The 25,861-nt window shown below is 52.3% G+C and overlaps 1 protein-coding gene across 3 annotated transcripts in view; it reads right to left on the bottom strand.

The window, feature by feature from the left end:
- Window positions 1–25,861, bottom strand: part of OLFML2A (olfactomedin like 2A) — a 36,121-nt gene that overhangs the window by 9,853 nt on the left and 407 nt on the right. The window contains exons 2-5 of one of the 3 annotated variants that reach the window (XM_033190849.1): window positions 16,864–17,127; window positions 8,274–8,381; window positions 3,932–4,138; window positions 1,759–2,008 (exon numbers count right to left, since the gene is read on the bottom strand). In XM_033190849.1, coding sequence (XP_033046740.1) covers window positions 1,759–2,008; window positions 3,932–4,138; window positions 8,274–8,381; window positions 16,864–17,127 — 829 coding nt within the window. Of the gene's footprint in view, window positions 1–1,758; window positions 2,009–2,346; window positions 2,541–3,931; window positions 4,139–8,273; window positions 8,382–16,863; window positions 17,128–25,861 lie in introns of those variants that run through there. The other 2 variants (XM_033190855.1, XM_033190859.1) reach the window with 2 other exon arrangements.

The following is a 25,861-nucleotide window of genomic DNA, read 5'->3' as shown; positions in this document are numbered from 1 at the left end:
GGGAGGCTGAGAAGGGAAGATCACTTGAGCCCAGGAGGTCAAGGCTTTGGTGAGTCATGATCGTGCCACTACACTCCAACCCGGGTGGCAGAGTGAGACCCTGTTTCAAAAGAAAAAAGGAAGGAAGGAAGGAAGGAAGGAAGAAAGGAAGGGAGAAAGGAAGGAAGGAAGGGAAGGAAGGGTTTAGGGAAATACTTTGGTGACACCAGCCGGGTATGGTGGCTCACTCCTGTAATCCCAGCACTTTGGGAGGCCGAGGCAGGCAGATCACCTTAGGCCAGGAGTTCGAGACCAGCTTCGCCAACATGACGAAACCCAGTCTCTACTAAAAATACAAAAATTAGTCGGGCATAGTGGCACGTGCCTGTAATCCCAGCTACTTGGGAGGCTGAGGCAAGATAATTGCTTGAATCTGGGAGGCGGAGGGTTCAGTGAGCTGAGATAGCACCATTGCACTCCAGTCTAGGTGACAAGAGCAAAATTCCGTCTCAAAAAAAAAAAAAAAAATTGTGACACCAGGGAGACAAAGGAATGATGCTGTTATTACTATGATGGTCTGGTGCCCAGGGGACCACCTGGTCAGCTTGGGGAGGGGCTCAGAGACCCCTTGACTTGAGGGCAATAACCTGACTTCTTTTTTTCTCCATTTTGGGCTTTCTCTTTGCACAGGCCCTGCTGTGGGCAGCCTGGGCCCTGGTGGGGATGGGGGTCATCCCCTTGGTTGAGGAGGACCACAGGGAGGCCTGGCTTCAGCAGCCTGCCAGGACAGGGCGCCTGTTCCCACAGTCCTTGCTGGCAGAGTCAGATGCCTGCAGCTGTTCTTAGGCAGTGTCCCAGCCAGGGGTCAGAGGCTCTGTGCCATGTCCAGACCAAGCTGGCAGGGCTTGGGCCAGCAGCTGGGACCAGGGGGAAGAGGCCCCTGAGTCCTGAGAGGCCAGGAAACAAGAAGGCTCTCAAAGGAGCCTGGTCCCTGACTGTTTCACCTCCATGCGCCCCTTGCACGTGGGCTGGAAGGAGGGCTTTGCAGGAGGAGGTGGTCAGCAGGACCCAGGAAGGGGAGGAGCAGGTTTGGGACACCCCTCTGGGACATCAGAAGAGAGCAGCCATCTGGGGAGGGTCTTAGTGGGGGAATCAGGAACCACAACCGGTAGAGATGGATCAGAAATTTGGGGTATCTTGAAACTTGTGTCTCTTGTTTGCCAATTACTTTGTCACCTTTCTCTGTGATCCAGCAGAGAGCTGCAGGAAAAATACAAGAGGCTGTGGGCTCTTCCTTGGATATATAAGAAGAGGGAGGAGATGGAGAGGAAATGAGAGACGCCCCCAAAGCCCTTGTCACTTCTCAGGAGCCTGGTATTCTCCTGCCCCCCACTGTGGTGGCTGCCTGGTCATAGGTACTTTTTCTCACTAGACTATGAGATCTGTGGGGACAGGGACTGTGTCTCTACCATTCCCTGTCACTTGGTCAGAGTGGACCTTCAGCACATCTTCAAATGCACAAAGAAAAGTCCAGCAAAGGTGAAGACAGCTGTAAATACTGGAAAGCCACCGAGTGGCCCTGCAGGTCGGTTCTGCTATTTCATCCCAGTGACCCCCTGAGTGGGGTGTTATCCCCATATGTGGATGAGCAGAGGACACCCAACAGGTAATCAATGGGTGTGACTGAATCTGGGGTGGTCCGACTGCAGAGAAGATGAGGGGATTCATAGGAGGCATCCATCCCCGACTCCCCAGGGTCCCCATTCCCCTCCTACTCACCTGCCACCGCCTCGGTCACCTCCTGCTTGCCCGCCTTGTAGTAGGTGAAGCCCCGGATCACAGCCTGCTGCTGGGCCAGGGCGCGGGGCTTGGCTGTGGGCTGGAGGAACCTGCCCTTGCTGCTCTCCTTCCTCAGCTTCTCCACCTGCAGCAGCTTCTCCTTGGGAGGTTTTGGGAGGCCTCTGTCTGCAAAGCTCTTCTGCACACTGCCATACCTGCTGATGTCCTTGCCTTTTCCTCCAGCTGTGTCCTGGAAGGGAAGAGAAGTCTCAGACTTGAAGGACAGTAGAAGAAATGTTATGGGGAGTCCTGGGGGCTCAGAACGTGGGGGCTGGAGGTGGCCATGTTGCCCCAGGCCCTATGTCCCAAGCGCTCATGAAGTCACAGCTTTCCTTTACCCCACCATGGTGGCTACATCCATGACTGGTTTGCCTCAGTTTCCTCACCCAGCTCTTTAGTTCCCTTGCAGGCTTGAAGTCCAACCTGATAGGTTAGATTCCTGTCCCACTTCCAACTCCTGTCCACTCCCCCTGGGGGGCAGGCCAGAAGGACCAGCTCCCCGGGAGGCAGCCTCCTCTACCTGCTCACCTTCCCAGCCTTGTCTCTCTTCCTCATTGGTCTTAGTATGTGGGCAGGGGAGAGGTTCTTAGGCACCTAGGCAAGGTGACCAACTCATCCCAGAGTGCCTGGAACATTTCTAGTTTTAGCACTAAAAGTGCTGCATCCTGGAAAAACCCTCAGTCCCAGGCAAACTGGGACAGGGTTGGTCACCCAACCTCTAGGATATGCCATTTCTAACGTTTTGTGTTTTGTTATTTTCACTTCCTGTTTAAATGCCTCTGATGCTGGCTTGGCACGAGAACACAGGGCCTGTGACATCACTCGTTGCTGGGCAGAAACTCCAGCAGATGCGGCAAGTACAGTAGCTGGGTGCCTTTTGCACCACTGCCAAAACACGCTTCATTCTCGCCTGCGGAATTGGCACGGGAACGAGCAGGAAGCCAGCTGGGGGCCAAGGCACAGGCTTCCTAGCCGCTTTATCGGCACCTAGGCGGTCCCAGTTGCAGACACAAATGGCCCCATTATCACAGTGTCAGCAAAGGAGACCGAGATGTGGAGAGGAAGAGAGGAAGAGGGTGGGCTTGGCAGTCACGCAGACCTAGCTGCCAGTCCCAGCTCCGCCACCGCCTCTCCATGTGACCTCTTTCCATGCCTCATCTGCCAAATGGGCAGTGTCACCCCTCCTCCCAGGTGGCTATGGGATCCACTGACAATGTCTGTGAGAAAGTCAAGTTTTAAAGTAGGAATTTCACAAATGTCAGCTCCCTTCTTCAGTCACTCACCGAAACACAGGCCAGTGTGAACAACGGTGTGGCTTGTGTCTTGCCCGAGGGTGACTGGCCAGAGGACCCTGAAAGGGGTTGAATCCAGTCTGCACTCCATTCGCCAAGCCACATACCCAGCAAAGGCTGGAGCCTCTGTGCAACTGGCTCACCCAAAAGTGGTTGTTCTTTCTAATTGATCTGCTCAGAGGGAGAATCAGCTTCGCAGTTCATCTGCCTACAGAGAGGATGTTTATCACATTTGCACGCAGGTTATCTGTCACGGGTGACTCTGCCTAGTGACAGAACCAGTGCCTCTGCTCACTCTGTGCCCTGAGCTTGGAGGTGGAGTGCCTGGGTGCACTGGAGTTCTCTACCCCAGGGTGGGTTGGATGAATGGGTATCAGTCTGCAGGGCTCCCTGAGGCTTTGCCCACCTCCCTCTGAGCAGGCTCAACCCAGCCAAGGGCCCAGCCACAGCAGGGGAGGCTAGAAGCGGTTTTGCTGCAGCCAACCTGGTCTCTGAGGGCTAGGCAAGGGGCACCGCCTCCACAAGCTTGTCCCCACTAGCTTCAAACTTGGGAATGAGAAGGTTGCCAAACACCTGGCTTAGGGACCAGCCCCCTTGGCAGGATCCCCAGGCCTATCCCCATTCCCTGTGCTGACTGTGTTTGCTATACAGCCGGTACCCCCTGCACCTCACCCTGCCAGGGACTCTCTAGCTCTGCCAGCCCTCAACCCCATCTTACAGCCCCAAACCCCCACCAAGCTGGCCCTCAGGGCCAACGTCCTGGCACACTGAGCTCCCAAGCTCAGCCAGCTCCCGCCCTGTGATCAGAGCTGGGGCCTCACCTGGGCTTTGCTACCAGTGCCCGTGGCAGGGGTGGCGGGGGCGGCGGCGGCATCCTTCTGCAGCAGCTGGAGGCCCAGGCGGGATAGCTCCTTCTTGATACCCAGCATGATGGCGGAGTGATTCTCATAGTGCCTCAACTGCTCACTGAGGTGGCGCATGCTCTCCTTCACCACCTCGTTCTCCCGGCTCAGGTTGGCCTTGATGCTCTGTGGAGGAGGCAGGATTGGAGGTCTTTCCTGGGCCAGCTTCCTCTGAACCCCCAGCCTGGAGGGACACCCCAGCTTCGGTCATTAGGCTTTGCTGTCCAGTCCCCTGAACAGGCTGGGGGCAGTCCCAGCAAGCATGGGCAGGAAAAATAGGCCCCAAGAGACCCTGTATTTATGAACTTTTTGAATGTAAAAAGTGAAGGAATAAAAAAAATTACGTGTGCATGGTACTAAATTTACAAGATATAAATGGCTATAAAAATGTCACCCTCCCACCTTTATTTCTCAGTGCCAACAGTTATTATAGGTTCCTTGTGTATCCTTCTAAAGAGAGTCTGTATATTCAGAGGAACACATGTATACATACACACATATTTTTACCACTTTGCTTTTTTACTGAACAGCCTGTTTTGGGAACTGATGCATATCTGCATATATTGTGCTCTGTTCCTTCTCATGGCCACACAGTATGCCATTGCTTGAGAGGCCACAATTTATTTATCCAGTCCCTTATTTTTTCTTTTTCTTTTCTTTTCTTTCTTTCTTTTTTTTTTTTGAGTAGCTGGGACTACAGGCACCCACCACATGGCCAGCTATTTTTTTTTAATATTTTTAATAGAGACAGGGTTTCATCATGTTGGCCAGGCTGGTCTTGAACTCCTGGCCTGAAGTGATCTGCCTGTCTTGGCATCCTAAAGCGCTGGGATTACAGGTGTGAGCCACTGCACCTGGCCACCCAGTCCCTTATTGATGGTTCCTTTTTTTTTTTTGAGACGGAGTCTCACTCTGTTGCCCAGGCTGGAGGGCAGTGGTGCCATCTCGGCTCACTGCAACAACCTCTTACTCCTGGGCTCAAGTGATTCTCCTGCCTCAGCCTCCTAGGTGGCTGGGACTACAGGTGCGTGCCTCCACACCTGGCTAATTTTTGTATTTTTAGTAGAGACGGGGTTTTGCCATGTTGGGCAGGCTGGTCTTGAACTGCTGACCTCAAGTGATCCACTCACCACAGCCTTGCAAAGTGCTGGGATTACAGGCGTGAGCTACCACCCCTGCCCATTATGGATGGTTACCCAAGTTGCTTCCAATCTTTTGCTACTTTAAATTTACTTTAAAATTGTATACATAATACATAAATACCCTCTGCTTATAAAATCTTCAAACAATGTAGATGGAGTGAAACCCTTTGGGGTTTTGCTGAGGGTGAATCTCTGCCCCCTCCAAGTCTCCAACTTCTTCCCTGGGCCGTACCGGCTCCTCACCCTGCACTGAGCCCTGTCTTTACTCCCAGACCTGTTCTCCTTCCCTGCCTCATCTCCCCTTGCTGGGACTCTGGCTCCCTGCCCACTTTTAGCAGCTCCCAGACCAGCTCCTGGATCTACTCCTGGTTCTGAATCCTGCCAGGAGCAGACAGACTGCTTAGAACCGCAATGCTCCTCGCTCTGTAAACCTCCCGCTATCTAGGGATCTCCTTTGCTGGGCTGTCGCCCAAGCTGGCCTTGTTGACTGGAGAGGACTTGGAAACCTGGGGGGCCTGGCAGGTATCAGTCCCAGTTCCCCAAAGCTCTAGTAGACCTGGGATTCTTTCGTCTGAGTCTACTTTTCAGCTAAAGCAGGAGAGACAGAAGTCAGAGGCAGAAAACACCAGTTTGCTGAGAAGCCGCGGAGCAACAGAATTATGGGTCCACAATTTCATTTGTAGAAATTGTTACAGAGGAAAAGATAACCTAAAAGTGACTGATGTCCAGTCAGCCCTGGATGACTCAGGTTCAGGGACCAAGAGGCAGCAGGCAGGAGTCGGATACCCTTGGGTTAAAATCTTTGCTTTCTACCTCCTGGCTGGGTAACTTAGGGCTAAAAACGACTTCTCCGAGCCTCAGTTTCCCTGCCTGTAAAATGGGCTATTATGTCATCATAATAACAACTAAATGGCAGGGTCACTGTGAGGACCAGAAAGGCTATGGAATATGAAAGTGCATTTTAAACTAGATTCCAGGGGCCGGGTGCAATGACTCATGCCTGTAATCCCAGCACCTTGGGAGGCCGAGGCAGGAGGAAGGCTTGAGCCCAGGAATTTAAGACCAGCATGAGCAACATGTTAAAACCCCATCTCTACAAAAAACACAAAAAATGAGCTGGGTGTGGTGGTGTGTACCTACAGTCCCAGCTACTTGGGAGGCTGTGGTGGGAGGCTGGGGCGTTGAGGCTGCACTCTACCCTGGCCTACAAAGCGAGACCCTGTCTCAAAAACAAAAACAACAACAACAACAAAAAACTGGATCCCAGGGATGATAGAAGTCAAAGCGTATGACAGATTTTCTCAACCTTATCACTATTGACATTTGCCAGATAGCTGTTTGCTTTTGGGGACTATCCTGTGTATTGCAGGGTATTTAGCCGAATCTCTGGCCTCTAACCAGTAGAAGCCCAGTAGCACTCATCCTGTCCCCCACTTAAGTTGTAACAACCAAAAGTGTCTCCAGCTATTGCCAGTTTTCCCCTGGGGGCAAAATCACCCCTGGTTGAGAACTATTGGTGTCAGGGAAGAGAGCAGAGGGAAGCTGAGACCCCAAGTTGCTGCTGACCCCCTAGGAGGTTCTTCCCTTTGGCAGAGGGAGCCAGCCTCTCCCGAGTGAGGCTGTTCTCTCCCCACCTTCTCCCAGGGTGAACAAAAGCTTTTTGCTTTTAATTTTTCCATAAGGTTATCACTTAGTAAACCATGGTTAACAGAAGCACAGCACAGATAATGCAAAACAGAAGATAATTAAAAAGTCATTTTTCTGTGGCTGTGGGAACCATCTCTGGTTTGTTCCAGGCCTAGCAGATATACCCTCCTGATCGTCTGGCTCAGAGTTACATGAAGTGGGTTAACATTTCCTGAGGTTACAAGAGGAAAGATCAAAGGAGAATAACTTCAGAGCCAGCAACGGGAGGGCCTGGAATGTACTAGCTGCACAGGAAATACTGGGACACAGAAGAAATTCACCAAGTGTCAGCTTTCTCCCCTGCTGCCAGGGGCTTGGCCAACAGTAGGTACATACCAAACACTTTTTGAATACTTAAAGCCACTGTGATCCCAACTTTGGGGTGAGGAAGGGGTTAATCTCCCACCCTGGGGCACAGGATGAGCAGGTGCCCCCTCCCTCTGTAAAGGAAGCTGGGAAAGGAAGCCCCCACGCCCGCTCCTGGCAGCTGTATGTCCCCAGACTCCCAGTGGCCCAGCAGAGGCCGGATGCAGGAAACAGGCGGAGGTGAGGCTGTGCCAGCAGAGATACAAACCTCGAACCTGTAGCTCGGACCCCCATGCTCGCCCAACTCTGTCCTTGTCCCCAGGGGCAGTTCTGGTCCCCTGCCCAGTCCTATAGCACTTTCACCCTGACCAGGACAGGACACGTAGCACCTCTGCCTCCACAGGAGCTGGGCACTAGCCCTGTGGGCTCGGTCAGTCCTGCCATGTTTTACCAACCCAGGGGGCACTCTGACAAGGTATCTTATTTTTTATTTTGAGACTGTCTTGCTCTGTCGTCCAGGCTGTGGCACGATCTTGGTTCACTGCAACCTCCGCCTCCCGGGTTTGAGCGATTCTCCTGCCTCAGCCTACTGAGTAGCTGGGATTACAGGCACGCATCACCATGCCTAATTTTTGTATTTTTAGTAGAGATGGGGTTTCATCATATTGGCCAAGCTGATCTCAAACTTCTGGCCTCAAGTGATCCGCCTGCCTCGGCCTCCCAAAGTGCTGGGATTATAGGTGTGAGGCACTGCACCAGGCCACTGAGCCACCATGCCCAGCCACCAAGGAATCTCGAGTGAATGGTATACCCAGAGTTGTGGGTCCTGATCTTGGTACACTGGGGGCAACTGCAAGTTCCAGCTCCCTCTGAACCCCTTTGATACAACCAGCAGGTGCCTCGGTTTCTCCACTCAGACTTCAGCTTCCCGCAGGCCCTTGAGCCAGTTAGACCTCTTCCCCAGAGGCTGGACCCTGTGGCCAGCATTTCCCTCCCCCAACTCCTGGCTGGAGTGTGGCTTCCCATGGTCACCAGGGTGAAGCCTGGATTGCCCGGGCCCCTTCGGACAGTGCCCTCGGCCCCCAGCATCACACCAGCCTGGCCTCTGGCAGCAGCCCCGCCCTTACCTCTTCCAGTGTGTTCATCTGGGAGGCCACCTTGTGGACGTAGGCGTGCACCTTCATCAGGTCCATGCTGTACAGCGTGCCCTCCAGGAGATCCACCATGGACTGCAGCTGCCCGGGGAAGGGGGATGGTTAGGCAAAGAGTGCAGCACGTGGCCAGCCAGGTGCAGAGGGTAAAAGGAGCCCTGCTGCAATGAAGAACTCCAGAACCTGGGCCAGGTGCTGTGGCTCACGCCTGTAATTCAAGCACTTTGGGAGGCCAAGGCGGGTGGATCATCTGAGGTCAGAAGTTCAAGACCAGTCTGGCCAACATGGTGAAACACCATCTCTACTAAAAACACAAAAATTAGCCAGGCATGGTGGTGTGCACGTGTAGTCCCAGCTACTTGGGAGGCTGAGGCAGGAGAATCGCTTGAATCCGGGAGATAGGGGTTGCAGTGAGCTGAGATCATGCCACTGCACTTTAGCCTGGGTGACAGAGTGAGGCTGTCTTCCAAAATAATAATAATAATAATAATAATGATTAAAATAAAAAAGAACTCCAAAACGCCATAGCCTCAGAGTGACTGGCATGGGCCCTGGGCACTCACCAGCCTCAGCCTGCTAATAATCACAAGAAAAGCCACAGGTTCCATCTTCTGAGCCCTTACCATGTGCCAGGTGCTGTGCTAGGGGCTTTAAGGAGTTATACCAATTAATCATTGTAACAACCTCATGAGGTGTGTAGTGGGCACTGGAGGAGTTTGTCCGGATCTTCTGAGATCCCTCTTACAAGTTTTTGTGCCCGTCCCTGGCTTCCATGTGCCTGCATCTGTGACTCTCTTTAGAGCTGCTTTGCCCCCAAAGTGCCAGAGAGTATACGTCCTCTTGCAGCTGCCTTGAGACAATGACCTACTGACATGGACATCTATAATCCCAACTCACTAGCCCCAGTGGGGATGAACTGAGCAGCTGTACCCACTCCAGAGTTCCTCTGGGGATGTGACCCTGGCTGGCACTTTTCCCAGGACCACACCCTCACTTGGATGCCCTCCTCTCCTCACCTTGCTTCTCCCACTTCATTTCCAGTTTCTCTGGGGAGTATTTTCTTTTTTTGTTTATTTGTTCTTCAGAGACTCTGTCACCCAGGAAAGAGTGCAGTGGCACGATCATAGCTCACTGCAGCCTCGAACTGCTGAGCTCAAGCAATCCTCCCACCTCAGCCTCTGGAGTAGCTAGGAGTACAGGTGTGCACCATCCTGCCTAGCTAAGTTTTTTATGTTTTGTAGAGATGGGATCTTACTATGTTATTCCAGCTGGTCTCGAACAATGATCTTCCCACCTTGGCCTCAAGTGATCCTCCTGCCTCAGCCTCCCAAAGCACTGGGATTATAGGGATGAGCCATCGCATCCAGCCCAGGAGTATTTTCAAAATAAATCACTTGCACATGAATCTCTGGCTTCAGAGCCTGCCTCTGGTGGCCCAAACTAACACCAGGTATGGACAACTTTCACCCTCATTTTACAGATGGAGAAGCTGCAGTTTAGAGGGGGGAAGTGACTTGCCCAAGGCCACCCAGCTGTTCAAAGGTGGAACCAGGAGCAGAACCCAAATTCATATAAATCCACGTCTCTTTCCCAACATTCGGCTGGGGAGATATCATTAATCACCGTCTCTTTCCTATCATGCTTTATGGCTCCTGTCTCATGTTCAGACAGGGAAATGGCAGCCCAGAGAGAGGGCCTTGCACAACAGGTCAGCAGCAGGACCTGGAGCAGCCGCCGGGTATCCCTTGCCCAGCCCAGGGCTCTGCCCTACAGCTGTCCCCGCCCCCCCCCCGTCACGCCTCATCAGGATATAACACTCCCTCCAGATGGCCAAAATGCCAGAGTGTCAGGGAGACGTTGGCACAAGGGGCTGGTTGGGAAACCAGGCTTCCCTGGCTTCTTGGGAAGGGCAGTTCCTCGGGCCCACCCTCACGCGCAGCCCCACCCTGAGCCCTCCGGCATTTCCCAGGGCCGGCACAGGCCAGTGCTCCAGTCTGGTCCTGGCTGGCTGTTTCCAAAACAGTTTTACTCCCACCTTCCCAGGGGGTACGCAAACTGTTTTAAGCCAGGGAGCTTTTCTTTGAGCAGAAGCTGATCTCTAAAACAGAGACGGGGGTGGGAGTCTCTGCTGGAAGCAAAGACAGGCTCAGCGGCTTCTCTGCTTTCCCACAACCTGGCTTTGGCCCCAAGGGTCTGCATGGGACCCCTGGGCTCTATGGAACACAGTTTGAGAACCATGCCCATACACACTTCTGTGTCTCAGTTTTCTGTATTAAGAAATGGGGCGGCCGGGCACGGTGGCTCAAGCCTGTAATCCCAGCACTTTGGGAGGCCGAGACGGGCGGATCACGAGGTCAGGAGATCGAGACCATCCTGGCTAACCTGGTGAAACCCCGTCTCTACTAAAAAATACAAAAAACTAGCCGGGTGAGATGGCGGGCGCCTGTAGTCCCAGCTACTCGGGAGGCTGAGGCAGGAGAATGGCGTAAACCCGGGAGGCGGAGCTTGCAGTGAGCTGAGATCCGGCCACTGCACTCCAGCCTGGGCGACAGAGCAAGACTCCGTCTCAAAAAAAAAAAAAAAGAAAAAAAAGAAACGGGGCAATAGGGCCGTCATAAGGAGCAGTTGTGTCTGGACAGAGCTCAGCATTGCGTGGACACAGAGAGGCCTTCATAAAGCCCAGCAGCGCTGATTGCTCCTCCCAGGGTCTACATGGGAAGCTCCCAGCTTCACTCTGCTGCCTTCGTGGCCACCAACACTGGCTTTGGCGAGGGTCCCTCCCTTGCAAGATGACTCTCTGTGGCTCCCCACTGCCCACATGTGGCTTCTCATCTCCTGAGTCTGGCATCTGACCCCTCCATGATCTGCCCCTGCCACCCTCCTCCAGGCCAGCACATGCTTACTCAGCCAGGCACTGAGGACAGTGATAAGCAAGACCAACGTGGGGCACCCTGGTCCCTCACAGGCTGCCAAGAACATAGTGACACACAGATGCCCAGATCAGGGGACACAGGTAGTGACACACATGTGCCTAGATCAGGGGACAGAGGCAGTGACACACAGGTGCCAGAATCAGGGGCACAGGTAGTGACACACAGGTGACCAGATCATTAATGATGGGTGCTGATCTTTTCTGGATGCAGATGTGGATCAGGAAAGGCTGCCAGGAGGAACTTTTGTTTGGGCCGAGCTCTGTAGGAAGAGCACTAATTAGGCAAAGTTGCCCAGGAAAAGACATGCCAAGTAAAGGGAACAGCTTGTGCTATGAACTGGAGGAGAGGAGAAAGATGGTGCTTCCAGCCATGCCACTCAATGTGCGATCTGCTGAGCAGCACAGGTTCAAACTGCTTAATACCAGCCTGTGATATAATCATTATAGAAAATGGGAGTAGGTTTTCAGGAACTTTTGTAGCACTTGACAGAGCAATTTTATATCTCTTGACTCTTACACTAAAACACTAGATTTATCCTGTGTATGTCTGCCTTTGTTTCATTTCATTTTTCTTTCTTTTCTTTTTTTGAGACGGAGTCTCATTCTGTCGCCCAGGCTGGAGTGCAATGGCGCGATCTCCATTCACTGCAACCTCTGCCTCCTGGGTTCAAGCAATTCTCCTGCTTCAGCCTCTGAAGTAGCTGGGATTACAGGTGCCTGCCACCACACCTGGCTAATTTTTTGTATTCTTAGTAGAGACAGGGTTTCGCCATGTTGGCCAGGCTGGTCTCGAACTCCTGACCTCAGGTGATCCACTCGCCTCGGCCTCCCAAAGTGCTGGGATTACAAGCACGATGCACTGCGCCTGGTCTGCCTCATTTCGTTTTTCTAATAATTCATTTGTATAGCATTTTATGAAACTATTGGCTCTTGAGAGAACTTTAAGAAACTGGCCCTTCACCACAGATAGCTTGAGAAGCGCTGTGCTAGAGGAAGTCACAGGTGCTGGTGTGGCCAGAGAAGAGAGAAGGCCGGTGCCACACCCACCCCATTTGTCATTACCCAGAAATGCCCTCCTTTCCTCTCTGCCTCAGGGACTCCTACACATCCTTCAAGGCCCAGCTCTATCCTTCTATCCCCTCCTTAGGGCTCCCACAGTTCCTGGGATGTCCCTTGGCCCAGCACTGATCACCCTGCCATTACTGGGGTCAGCAGCTGTGTCCTCACAAGAAGGGGACTCTTCGAGGCAGGATCCATGTCTGGTCCCATCAGGAAGAAAACGGAGTGGGGAGGTGACAGGCACCCTCCAACCCCCAGACAAGATGGGGACAGTAGTCATGCTACTCAAAGTGTCTCTCCTACCATAGCCGTGCTGCTGAAGACAAACCACAGCTGGAGTTATTAGCTTGAGGGGAAGGGCTGGGGTGAAGATGGGGTGGGATATAGGGTAGGTGCCCCAGCCCCATCCCGTGGGCTCCCCTTGGCCTCCTCCCTTGGGGGATGCTTAGAAAGAATGTCCTGCTGAGGGAGGGGGAGCCAAACTGAACAGGAGGAAGCCCCAGCCCTGTCTCCTACTGCTTCTGCCGCCTTCTCCTCTTGGGGGGGTCTCTGAAAGTGTACCCACTCCCACCCTTGGGGTACCAGTGAGGCAGCGTATCCTCTCCTCCTCCTCCAGCCCCACCTGCTGGGTCAATCCCCCATTACCCTAAGCCAGTTCTGCTGACCCAGAGCCCTGCGGCAGCTGTGCACTGAGAAGGCCTAAGGGATTGCGGGCTCCTGGCTGAGAAAGAGGTCTTGTGACCCTTCAATGGGCAGGGGACAAAGTAGAGAATTCCTGGGCTAAATCTTAATACTGGGCTCACGCCTGTAGTCCCAGCACACGGGGAAGCCGAGGGAGGTGGATCACTTGAGTTCAGGAGTTTGAAACCAGCCTGGCAAAACCCCATCTCTACTAAAAATACAAAAGAAATGAGCCGGGCATGGTGGCGCACGCCTGTAATCCCAGCCACTCAGGAGGCTGAGATAAGAATTACTTGAAAGGGGGAGCAGGGTGGAGGTTGCAGTGAGCTGAGTTTGCGCCACTGCATTCCCGCCTGGGCGATAAAGTGAGACTCTGTCTCAAAAAAAAAAAAAAAAAAATCTTAGTACTGCCACACTTTCTTGCAGGCCACAGCCCCTCTTTGGGCCTCAGATTCTCCCACTAGTAAAGCTGGTACCATAAGTCCCCTCTCCAAAGGGTTGTAGCAAGGATTAAATTAGCCAAGAATTAAATGAGCCAGCATTTATGAAAGGGCTTTGTGTCCTCATGTCAAATGTGTACAATTCAGTTATCGAGAAGTTGACTTGAGCAGAAATTGGGTTTGTTCCTATAACTGAAGACTGGCCTATGGCCTGCGTGCCTTGAGTCTGCAGGGTCCTAAGTGAGACCCACGGAGACAGTGTGATCCAGGGACTGCCAAGCTGTCAAGATGCCACTTTGCTTAAAATTCATTTCCCCTGACTCCCCACCCAATTCTGAGAGCTTGGCATTCATTCAGGCATTACAAAAACAAAACTAAAGTTGAATTTAAAGAAAACATTTTTAGCCACATGTTGGGAGACAGTTCTTCACGGATCTCTTGCTTTTCTGAGTGACTTATGTGCAGAGGCACTGACTGTCTCTGTGCTGAGCCATCTAGCTGTATAGTGAACAGCTCTGGAAGACAGAGACATTGTTTCTTTCCAGAGGAAAGGGCAGGCATCCTTGGTGCCCATTACAAAAGACTCAGATTCTCTAAGCTCAGGGCTCCTCTCTGTAACACACATTATTATATATGCAGGTGTTATCTGACCCTCACTGCATTAGCCCATGGCAATTGGAGCCGGGGAAACCTGGCAATTGCTGTAATAAAGTCCTTTGTCTTCGAACCAGGAGGCTGCATCTTCTGCCAGCTTCCATGAAACTGGCAGGCTAACTTGTTAGCTTACAAGTAGGGTAACATCTCAGACCTTTCACAGTTTCTGACACCAAACACGCAAAATAGATGTAGTTTGGGAGAAGTTGTAAAAGAAAAACATACTTTCAAGAGGCACCAAACTGGAAAGGCACAGTGACCCACACCTGTAATCCAGCATTTTGGGAGGCTGAGGTGGGAGGATTGCCTGAGCCCAGGAATTTGAGAACAGCCTGAGCAACACAGCAAGACTCTATCTCCACAAACATTTTTTTTTTTTTTGAGATGGAGTCTCACTCTGTCTCCCAGGCTGGAGTGCAGTGGCGCGATCTTGGCTCACTGCAACCTCCGCCTCCCGGGTTCACGCCATTCTCCTGCCTCAGCCTCCTGAGCATCTGGGACTACTGGCGCCCGCCACCACACCTGGCTAATTTTTTTGTATTTTTAGTAGAGACGGGATTTCACCGTGTTTGCCAGGATGGTCTCGATCTCCTGACCTCGTGATCTGCCCACCTCGGCCTCCCAAAGTGCTGGGATTACAGGTGTGAGCCACCGCGCCCGGCCTACAGACATTTTTAAAATTAGCTGAGCCTGTGGTCTCAGCTGCTTGGGAGGCTGAGGTGGGAGGATTGCTTGAGCCTAGGAGGTTGAGGCTGCAGTGAACTGTGTTTGCACCACTGTATTGCAGCCTGGCAACAGAGCAAGATCCAGCCTGGAAAAAAAAAAAAAAAAAAGACACCAAACAATCTGGTCCTTTACAAAAAGGAAGACAGGAAAGCAAGGTGGTTAGAACTCATGCTCTGGACACAGCAGGACCTGGGTTTAAATCTTAGCTCCACCAGACCCACTGAGCACCTACCTGAGCATGGCACAAATGGCATGAAGGTGCCCACTGGCTGTGGGGACTGATCTATCGCAGACATGTCTAACCAAACCACGGGTCCTGGTGGGGGGCCCTGGTATGGGGCTGTGTTACCCAGAGGTGGTGGCTCTTCTCATCTTCCTACGGGACCTCAAAGGTTGCTTTTTTTACTTTTCTTTTTTTTTGAGATGGAGTCTTGCTCTTGTTGCCCAGGCTGGAGTGCAATGGTGCGATCTCGGCTCACTGCAACCTCTGCCTCCTGGGTTCAAGCAATTCTCCTGCCTTAACCTCCCAAGTAGCTGGCATTACAGATGTGCACCACCACGCGGGGTTAATTTTTAAATTTTTAGTAGAGACGAGGTTTCACCATGTTGGCCAGGGTGCTCTCGAACTCCTGACCTTGTGATCCACGCGCCTCAGCCTCCCAAAGTGCTGGGATTACAGGTATGAGCCACCACACCCGGCCTGGGTTTCTTTATTTGTTTTTGAGATGGAGTCTCACTCTGTCGTTCAGGCTGGAGTGCAGTGGCGTGATCTCAGCTCACTGCAGCTTCTGCCTCCTGGGTTCAAGTGATTCTCCTGCATCAGCCTCCTGAATAGCTGGGATTACAGGTACCCACCACCATGCCTGGCTAATTTTTTGTATTTTTAGTGGAGACAAGGTTTCATCATGTTGGCCAGGCTGGTCTCAAACTCCTCACCTCAGGTGATCCTCCAGCCTCAGCCTCCCAAAGTGCTGGGATTACAGGCATGAGCCACCATGCCTGGCAGAAAGTTTCTAATTTGCACAAAAGCATGGCATAGATTGGAGGCTGCCCATTATTATGTGAGGTTGGGCAAGTTACCTAAGTTCTCTCAACCTTGGTTTTCTCACCTCTAAAATGAGGAGATGATCCTATATTCACAATATAGTTTAAGAACTCAGAGAAGGCCGAGCATGGTGGCTCATGCTTGTAATCCCAGAACTTTGGGAGGCTGAGGCAGGCAGTTCACTTGAGGTCAAGAGTTCCAGACCAGCCTGGGCAACACGCTGAAACCCTGTCTCTACTAAAAATACAAAAGTTTGCCAGGTGTGGTGGTGCACGTCTGTAATCCAGTCACGAAGGAGGCTGAGGCAGGAGAATCGCTTGAACCCGGGGGATGGAGGTTGCAGCAAGCCGAGATCATGCCACTGCACTCCATCCTGGGCGACAGAGTGAGACTGTCTCAAGAAATAAATAAAACAGGCCGGGCGCGGTGGCTCAAGCCTGTAACCCCAGCACTTTGGGAGGCCGAGACGGGCGGATCACGAGGTCAGGAGATCGAGACCATCCTGGCTAACATGGTGAAACCTCGTCTCTACTAAAAAAAATACAAAAAACTAGCCGGGCGTGGCAGCGGGCACCTGTAGTCCCAGCTACTAGGGAGGCTGAGGCGGGAGAATGGCGTAAACCTGGGAGGCGGAGCTTGCAGTGAGCTGAGATCTGGCCACTGCGCTCCAGCCTGGACAACAGAGCGAGACTCCGTCTCAAAAAATAAAATAAAATAAAATAAATAAATAAAATAAAATAAAATAAAAACAATACACTGCCACAAAATTTAAAGTATAGCTAGGTGCCAACGGTTGAATTGGTTTGGGTAAAATACAAGACATTGGAATAGGTGATAAACTAGAAGAATCCTGCCTTTGTCACTTCCTGGCAAAAAGTGGCTTCCCCTCAGGGAGCCACAGTTTCCTCATCTGTGAAATGGGGCAGTAACAGCACCCGCCTCACAGAGCCTGTGGAATTTTCACTGGCAAGACAGCAGCCTCCAGCTCATGATAGGCCCTTACTCCCTCCATCACCCCACCAAGTCTACCTTGAGGAGCTCGGGCGCCTGCTTTTTGAGTTTCTCCATCTTCCACTCATTTTCACAGGGATTGAGAGAGGAGGGAGGCGCGGTACAGGAGCAGCGGCAGTCAGTGCCCGAGCTCACGGTCTCCACCGTGTAGAAGTCCTCCACGCGCGCCCGCCCACTGCGTACTCGGCTGCACGCATCCTTGCTCAGGGGCCGCATGATGCACTTGCAACGGCAGTCGGAGCCCTCTGAGGTCATCCTCACCTGGTCCAGGTCCCCAAACACCTGTTGGGGGGAGCAAGAGGACTCCAGTGAGTTACTACTAGGCAGTGCTATGGCAGGGAGGAAGGGAGAGATGGCAGAAGCCAGCTGGCCAGCCAGCCTTGGGATGAGAGTGTTTGGCGGGTGGGAGGGGGTGCAATTAGAGGTGGTGAAGGCCTTTTAATAATAACTCTGTGTGTGTGTGTGTGTGTGTGTGTGTGTGTGTGTGTATTTTTAAAGACAGGGTCTCTCTCTGTTGCCCAGGCTGGAGTGCGGTGGCCTGCTCATGGCTCATTGCAGCCTTGACCTCCCAGGCTCAAGTGATCCTCCCACCTCAGCCTCCCTAGTAGCTGGGACTACAGGCATGTGCCACCATGCCCAGCTAATTTTTGTGTATTTTGTAAAAATGGGGTTTCGCCATGTTGCCCAGGCTAGTCTCGAATTCCTGGGTTCAAGTGACCCTCCCTCTTCCATCTCCCAAAGTGCTAGGATTACATGCATGAGCCAATGTGCCCAGTCTTTTTATTTTGTTTTGGTTTTTTTTTGTAGAGAGAGGGTCTTGCTGTTTGGCCCAGGTTGGAATGCAGTGGTGGGATCATAGTTCCCTGTAACCTCAAACTCCTGGGCTCAAGCAATCCTCCTGCATCAGCTTCCCAAGTAGCTGAGATTATAGGTGCATGACACCACGCTCAGCTAATTTTTAAATTTTCTGTAGAGATGGGATCTCACTATGTTGCCCAGGCTGCTCTTGAACTCCTGGCCACAAGTGATCCTAAGAGCTTTGGCCTCTCAAAGTTCTGGGATTACAGTATGCACCACCTCACCTGGCTCGACAATTTAAATATTAATGTGCTGTGAAAAAGTTTGGCGATTCCTCAATAAGTTAAACATAAAATTCCCATAAGATCCAGTAATTCTACTGCTGGGTATATACCCAAGAGAACTGAAAATGGGTATCCAAACAAAGACTTGGAAGTGAATGTCCATCGCAGCATTATTCCCAGTAGCCACAAGGTAGAAACAACCCAAATGTCCATCAGCCGAATAGAGAAATATTCAGCCATAAAAAGGAATGTAGGGCTGGGCACAGTGACTCATGCCTGTAATCCCAGCACTTTGGGAGGCTGAGGTGGGTGGATCACCTGAGGTTGGGAGTTCGAGACCAGCCTGGCCAACATGGTGAAACCCTGTCTCTTTTAAAAACACAAAAATTAAGTGGGCACGGTGGCGCAAGCCTGTAGTCCCAGCTACTAGGGAGGCTGAGGTGGGAGGATCACTTGAGCTTGGGAGGTCAAGCCTGCAGTGAGCCATGATCAGGCCACTGTACTCCAGCCTGGGTAACAGAGTGAGACTCCGTCTCAAAAAAAAAAAAGTAAAAGTAATGCAGTACTGATTCAAGGTACAACATGGATAAATCTTGAAATATTATGTTAAGTGAGAGAAGCCAGATACAAAAGACCATATATTAAATGGTTCCATTAATATGAAATGCTGTATCCAGGAGAGGCAAGTCCATAGAGACAGTAAACAGATTAGTGGCTTCCAGGAGTTAGAAAGAGACGGAAATGGGGAGTGGCTGCTTAATTGGTATGGGGTTTCCTTTTGGGATGACAAAGATGTTCTGGAACTATTAATAGATAGTGGGGATGTTTGCATGATATTGTGAATGTACCAAATGCTACTGAAGTGTATACTTAAAAATGATAATTTTTGTTATGTTTGCTTTACTATGAATAAAAATTATAGAGACCTTTTATTGATCACTTATATACCAGGTTTCACATGCATTATACTTTTAAATAATACCTCTGGCTGGGCGCGGTGGCTCACGCCTGTAATCCCAGCACTTTGGGAGGCCAAGGCAGGTGGATCACCTGAGGTCAAGAGTTCGAGGCCAGCCTGGCCAACATGGTGAAACTCTGTCTCTACTAAAAATACAAAAATTAGCAGGGCATGGTGGCGGGCATCTGTAATCCCAGCTACTCAGGAGGCTGAGGCAGGTGAATCACTTGAACCCGGGAGGCGGAGATTGCAGTGAACCGAGATCGCGGCACTGCACTCCAGTCCGGGCAACAGAGCAAGACTCTGTCTCAGACAAAAAAACTCAAAAATACAAAAAAACGAAACAAACCTACCTCTGTGTGTGTTGGGGAGGTGTTATGACCTTCAAAGCCCTCACCATGGCCTTCAAGGCTCATGTGAGTTGATACTCTCCCTTGAACTACTCCTTATTGCCCTTCCCTTTCTATGGCTCTCTCCACTCCAGCCTCAGGGCTTTTGTATATGCCATACACTCCCCAGAAACTCCTATCCCCCAATATTTCCATGGTTCACTTCCTTATATCATTTAGTTCTCTGCTCACGTGTCACCTCCTCTGAGAAGCCTTCCCTGACTGCTCACCTCCTGTTACTCTCTATCCCTTCATCTAGTGGCTTGGTTTTCTTTACTGCACCGATTACTACCTGAAATATGAGACCTGTTTTTGTGTATAGTCTGTCTCCCCCTCGCAATAGGTACCATTAGAGGCAGGGCCTTTGTCTAGTTTCCTCCTACGTCTTCATAACAGTGTTTGCCCGGCCTACAGTAGGAGCTCTGTAAATATCTGTTGGGTAAATGAGCCTGCATTTTGCAGACATGCTATAGCACAAGGTTAGGAGCATGGCATCTGGAGCCTCAAAGAGATTGTAGGCAACTTAATATTTCTGTGCCTCTGTTTCCTCATCTGTAAAATGGGCTTTCACATCATAAGGTTGTTGTGAGGATTCAATGAGTTAATAAAAGTAAAGAACAGGGCCTAGCACATATTGAGTCCATCTTAAGTGTGAACCATTCTTCTTTTTTTTCTTATTATCATCATCATTATTATTTTGAGACAGGTCTTGCTCTGTTACCCAGGCTGGAGTGGTGTGGCCTCATCACAGATCACTGCAGCCTTGACCTCCTGGGATCAGGCGATCCTCCCACCTCAACCTCCCAAGTAGCTGAGACCACAGGCATGTGCCACCACATCCGGCTAATTTTTGTATTTTTTGTAGAGATGGGGTTTCACCATGTTGGTCATGCTGGTCTCAAACTCCTGGGCTCAAGCAGTCCTCCCAACTTGGCCTCCCAAAGTGCTGGGATTACAGGCGTGAGCTACCGCGCCTGCCCCCGCTGCTTTTTCTGCAGCCTGTGGAGGGGCAGGGGAAAGTGAGAGGTCGGGAGTGTGGGGAGGAGGGTGGCTGTGGGTGTGTCCTGGGTTCTCGGTGGGCGAAGTGTACTCCGGGCCAATTCTTCCCTGCCTGTGAACACCAACAGTCAGGCTCAGGGTCCTGTACATTCCTCAGGCCTCTGTTTGCGCCCTGACTCTGCCTGTCCTTCAAGACTCCTAGGTCCCCTTCCCAGCTCTGCTGGGACCCCTTGCCACTCCACCCACTCCCCCAGATGGGGTGAAGAGCCTAGCGGGTAGATGTGGGTGTGTTCTGTGTGGCCAGGCCAGGGAAGCCTCTTCCTGGGGACCCACCCATACTCCCAACACCCACCCGCACCAGCAGCTGCCTCCACAGCGGACCGTGACATTCCTTCCTTCCTCAGATGAGGTGCTACCTCCTGATGGGGGCGGCCAATTCCCTGACAAGGGCCAGGAGTTGGAATAAGGCCTCTGCTCCCAGCGCTGGCTGCCAGGCACCCAGGCAGGATCCCCCTTCCTGTGACTGCTACATCCTGTGCTTGGCTGGAGGGCAGCAGAGCGCCAGGGGGAAGAGCCAGACCCGGGCTCAAGTCCCAGTTCCCATACCTCCTCCCTGCTTGGCTTTGACCCCTCTGAGCCTCAGCTTCCTCCTCTGTAAAATGGGGAGAATCACAGTCCCTTTGTCATAAGCTTATGGTGAGTCTGAACAATCAATGCGTGCAGGGCCTTGGCACAAAGCCTGGCACAGAAGAGCTGCTCTCTAAGGGGTACCTGCTATCAAAATCACTGCTGATAACTCTTCCTGCCATTTGCTCATTATTTTCTACCTCTCTGTGCTCTCACGATAACCCCACCTTAGAGAGGAGAAAGCTGAGCATCAGAGAAGACTAGAGGCTTGCCCAGGGTCACACAGCATGGCCTGACTCCAAAACTTGGTTTACATGTTGCCCCTCCCATGCCCACCCACAGTCACCAGGCAGGGGCTTCTCCCTGAGCAACTGGGCTGGGACAGATGGGTCTGTAGAGAGGGTCCCTGGGGGGCATAGAATCTGGGGCTCCTACTAGGCCCAGCCCATCCTGCCCTTGGCATGAAGTCTGGAGTTGTGCCAAGCAGGAAAGTCCCTGCCTTGGCCCTGCATCTCTCCCTGTAGGCTTGCTTAGCACACACTGATGCCAAAGTCCCCAGAAGTAGGAGTGGTTTGTGCTTAAAAAGATACTCAGGTATTTGCAAGGAAATTTCACAGTGAGATGAAGGTGTATTCAAGATTCTTCTGCAGAGAGATGGATGAGTCTAGCTAGAGTGGAGGAGAGGGCATTCAAGCTGTGAAATGTTCCAGCAACTGAATAGGCTCAACTTGTGTCTTTTTTTTTTTTTTTTTTTTTGCCAGATTCTTGCTCTGTTGCCCAGGCTGGAGTGCAATGGTGCGATCTTAGCTCACTGCAACCTCTTTTGCCTCTCAGGTTCAAGTGATTCTCTTGCCTCAGCCTCCTGAGTAGCCAGGATTATAGGCACGTGCCACCATGCTCAGCTAATTTTTGTATTTTTAGTAGAGATGGCATTTTACTGTGTTGGCCAGGCTGGTCTCAAACTCCTGACCTCAGGTGATCTGCCCACCTCGGCCTCCCAAAGTGCTGCAATTACAGGTGTGAGCCACCACACCCGGCCAACTTGTGTCATCTTGGGTCTGGCCTTTTTCCTCATGGCCAGCCCCGCCTCACCATGAGGCAAAGACCGCCCCGAGAACATGAGCACAGTGCCAGTTGAGCACCTCCCCCGGATGCCCAGACGTACCCCAAACTCCATCCATTCAAGACTGGACCCAGCATCTTCTCCCAGACCCATGTCTACCTGCCCTCCTGCCCAGCCTGGATCTCTGAGCCTCCCTCACACCCTAGATAATCTGTCAGTCATCGTGTTCTTCTGACCCTTCATCCTAAATATCTCCGACCTCTGTCCCCTGCTCTCCACTCCACAGCCATAGCCCTAGCTCAGGCCACATTAACTGCTGCCTGGACAACACAGCAGCTTCCTGTGTTGGACGAATCTCCCAAAAGCTCCTCTTCGGTAATCTACTTTACTCTTGCTCCACAAACCTCCATGGATCCCTACTCGCTCCATGAGTTCTCAACTGGGGGCCATGCCTCAGAATTGCCTGGGAGTGTACCTGGGAGCTGCAGATGCCTAGGCCCTACTCCAACCCTATGGTTCAGATGTTTTCTGGCTCCCCAGGCTATCTGGATGCTTCCTAGAGGCTCCAGGGTTCCAACTACTCAGGCTCCCACTGTTTAGGAGTTTTGAACAACCTCAATCAGACTCTTTTGAGCCTCAGTGTTCAAGATCATAAAATGAGGAGGGGCCGCTGAAGCCTCAGAGTGTTAGCACAAGAGATGTGTAAGATTCTGCATGTAAGTGCTGGGCACATGGCTTGGCACACATGATGTTCCTCAAGGCTCTGCCCCAGATGCCCCAGCCAAAGGGAGTGTTGGGATAAGACCCTCCTTGCAGAGACACCCAGTGGGGCTTGGCCTGGCCTCACAGTCTTGACGTGTCAAAGGAGGACTCCACCACTATGTGGCCCTTGCCTGCCGGAGAGGCTGTTTCCAATTACACCCACAGGCGGAAACTCCCGGAGCGGAGGCAAAGCAACACCTAAACCCCCGGGACTGGCCTGGCCTGGAACATCTGATCCAGCCCCGGACACCACCGCCTGCCTGCTCTAGCCCCTCCTGCTCCCCTGGCTGGCCTCCCACAGGCCTTGGGCTTCCCTTTGTCCTTGGGTCCCTGATCAGCAGGCTGACCAAAGACCCCCTTCCCACCCCTTGATGCTGGAGGGAGTGAGGCACCAGTAGCCCTTTCACAGATGGGGAAACTGAGGTAGAGATGGAAAATTCTCGGCCACATTCCAAGAACATACAGCAAGAAGCAGCCCCCCAGAGGTCTGCGGTGCCATGCCTGGGTGTCATGTGGTTACCTGTCTGTCCATTCCAACCTCTGTGCTGGGCAGCCCTTCAGAAATACTTGGGAGGCTGTGGGGCCCCCTCCTCCTCCCAGCCCCGACAAAGCACTTCCTTAGATGGAAACTCAAAATCCAGTTTAGGAGAGACCTAGTTATAAACATGAAAAGAAAACACGTTGAGCGAGGAGCTGGCCAAGGAGACCAACAGAGTCCTGGGGGTGAGCTGCCCTGGACCCCTGAATGTGCTGGGCCAGAGGGGAGACTGGAGCTCCCAGGAACAGGAATCCTGAGGAGGGGCGAACCTAACCCTTTAGGGCCCTATATTGACTTCAGGTCCCAGGCTGGCCCTCCGAAGGGCTCATCCTCCACCCCAGAGAAAATGGAATGGGCTTGGAGAGGAAGGGGGGGTTGTGACGGGGGAGGGAGTGGGTGATAATGAAAACAGCTCTCTCCGCAGAGCCAGCAGGAGTCTGGCTGAGCTAAGGAATGCAGAGTAAATTCACCCATCACTTGATTTTTATTTTTCCCAGCTGGCTGAAGTGGTGTGGGGGGGAGGTGTCTGGGGGAGGGCTGTGCTGAGTTCCCCAGTTGTTCATCCTGCAAGCTCTAGGTTGTGCCTCTCCACCCCACCAGCCCCAGCTTGTCCTGGGACAGCTAAACACCACCCCCCACCCCACACAACCTAGCAAGTGTTTGGCTGACTCACTACACAAACAGGGTGTTGGGTTTTCTTTGTCTTTGCTTTGTTTTGAATGTGAGCTCTCCCCCACAAGCTCTACAGCTCTCTACACAGAGGATGCCCCAAGACCAAATATCCCTCCCAGCCAGTGGTGACAAGGCACTGATCAGGTTATCTAGGATTTTCTACTCACTTGTCCTCATACCTGAGCCAGATCAGGGAATCCCAGAGGCCCCATATGGAAGGAAGGTTGGGGAGATGTTTCTCAGATGAAGAAACTGAAGATCAGAGGCAGGCAGTGATTTGCCCAAGGTCACACAGCAAAAGAATAGCAGAGGAAGGCCAGAACTTAGGGTTTTAAATGTACAAGCCACCAGGCGCAGTGGCTTAAGCCTGTAATCCCAGCACTTTGGGAGGCCAAGACGGGCGGATCACGAGGTCAGGGGATCGAGACTATCCTGGCTAACGTGGTGAAACCCCATCTCTACTAAAAAACACACACACAAAAAACAACTAGGCGGGCGAGGTGGCGGGCGCCTGTAGTCCCAGCTACTTGGGAGGCTGAGGCAGGAGAATGGCGTAAACCCGGGAGGCGGAGCTTGCAGTGATCTGAGATTCGGCCACTGCACTCCAGCCTGGGCGACAGAGCGAGACTCCGTCTCAAAAAAAAAAAAAAAATGTACAAGCCAGCTGCCTCTGTAAACACCATTGTTCCCCCACCTGTAAATTGGAAAAAATACTCATTCCCTCCTTGTCTCTGGAGTACATGAGCAGCATTGTACGTGGGTGCTTTCATGCCCTGAGCTGAATCAGGCTGAGGGTTGGCCAGAACCCACTGCTCATATACTCACCGTGTGGCTAGTAGCCTCTGTCTTTTATCTGCCCATGGGCAGGTAGGACACTCACATTCTACCAGGAAAGAGGCTGGTGAGGTATTGGAAGTCACTTTTTTGCCCTCAGGCTCTGTGACTAGGGCTCTGGTCCTGCTCCTGCTCCTCACTTTCCCCAAGGTCTGTCCTTTCCTTTTTTTTTTTTTAAGACAGAGTCTTGCCCTGTTCCCCAGGCTGGAGTGCACTGGCGCAATCTCGACTGACTGTGCAACCTCCGCCTGCTGGGTTCAAGCGATCTTACTGCCTCAGCCTCCCGAGTAGCTGGGATTACAGGTGTGCACCACCACACCTGGCTAATTTAAAGTTTTTTTTTTTTGTAGAGACAGGGTCTCTGTTGCCTACACTGTTCTCGTGCCACCGCACCCAGCTAATTTTTGTATTTTTAGTAGAGATGGGGTTTCACCACACTGCCCAGGCTGGTCCTGAACTCCTGACCTCAAGCGATCCACCCGCCACGGCCTCCCAAAGTGCTAGGATTACAGGTGTGAGCTACTGAGCCTGGCCATCAGGGAGTCATTTCCAGAACACCCCAAGTGCTCTGGTGCTAAGTATTTTACAGGCATGACCACACCGCATCTAGAGACCATCAGCTGCAGGGAGTGGGTCCCATGATTCTTCCTGTATCCACAGGTGAATAGAGGAAGGCTCAGAAAGGTGATGGCACCGGCTGAGAAGCGGATGTGCGACTGAACCCTGGTCGCTTGACACCAGAGCAGATCCTCTTAGCCACAGCAGAGAACAGCTCAGACCGCTTCTGGAGCTACCTAGTCCTCCAGGGGGTGCACCCAGTCTCTGGCAAGAACATCAGAGGCCGGGCGAGTGGCCAGCCCGGCTGCGTTCGTCGGGTAGAAGGGACCCCCAGTCCCCAGCGGACCGTGAAAGCCGCGGCCCATGGCTTGCTGCAAGCCTGGGAGTCGCTGGGTAAGAGTTGCCAGGAGCTTCCCCTACGTACCCCGAGCCTGGCCAGCACTCCGGGGAATCCCCCGACCCCTCCGGAAATCGGACCCTGTCCCAGCGACCCTTCCTCAGGCCCCGGGTCCCGAGCATCGCTACATCTCCAGC

The sequence above is a fragment of the Trachypithecus francoisi genome, unplaced genomic scaffold (assembly GCF_009764315.1).
Source record: "Trachypithecus francoisi isolate TF-2019V2 unplaced genomic scaffold, Tfra_2.0 Contig01585, whole genome shotgun sequence".
NCBI lineage: Eukaryota > Metazoa > Chordata > Mammalia > Primates > Cercopithecidae > Trachypithecus > Trachypithecus francoisi.
This window is presented reverse-complemented; position numbering and strand designations above follow the sequence as displayed.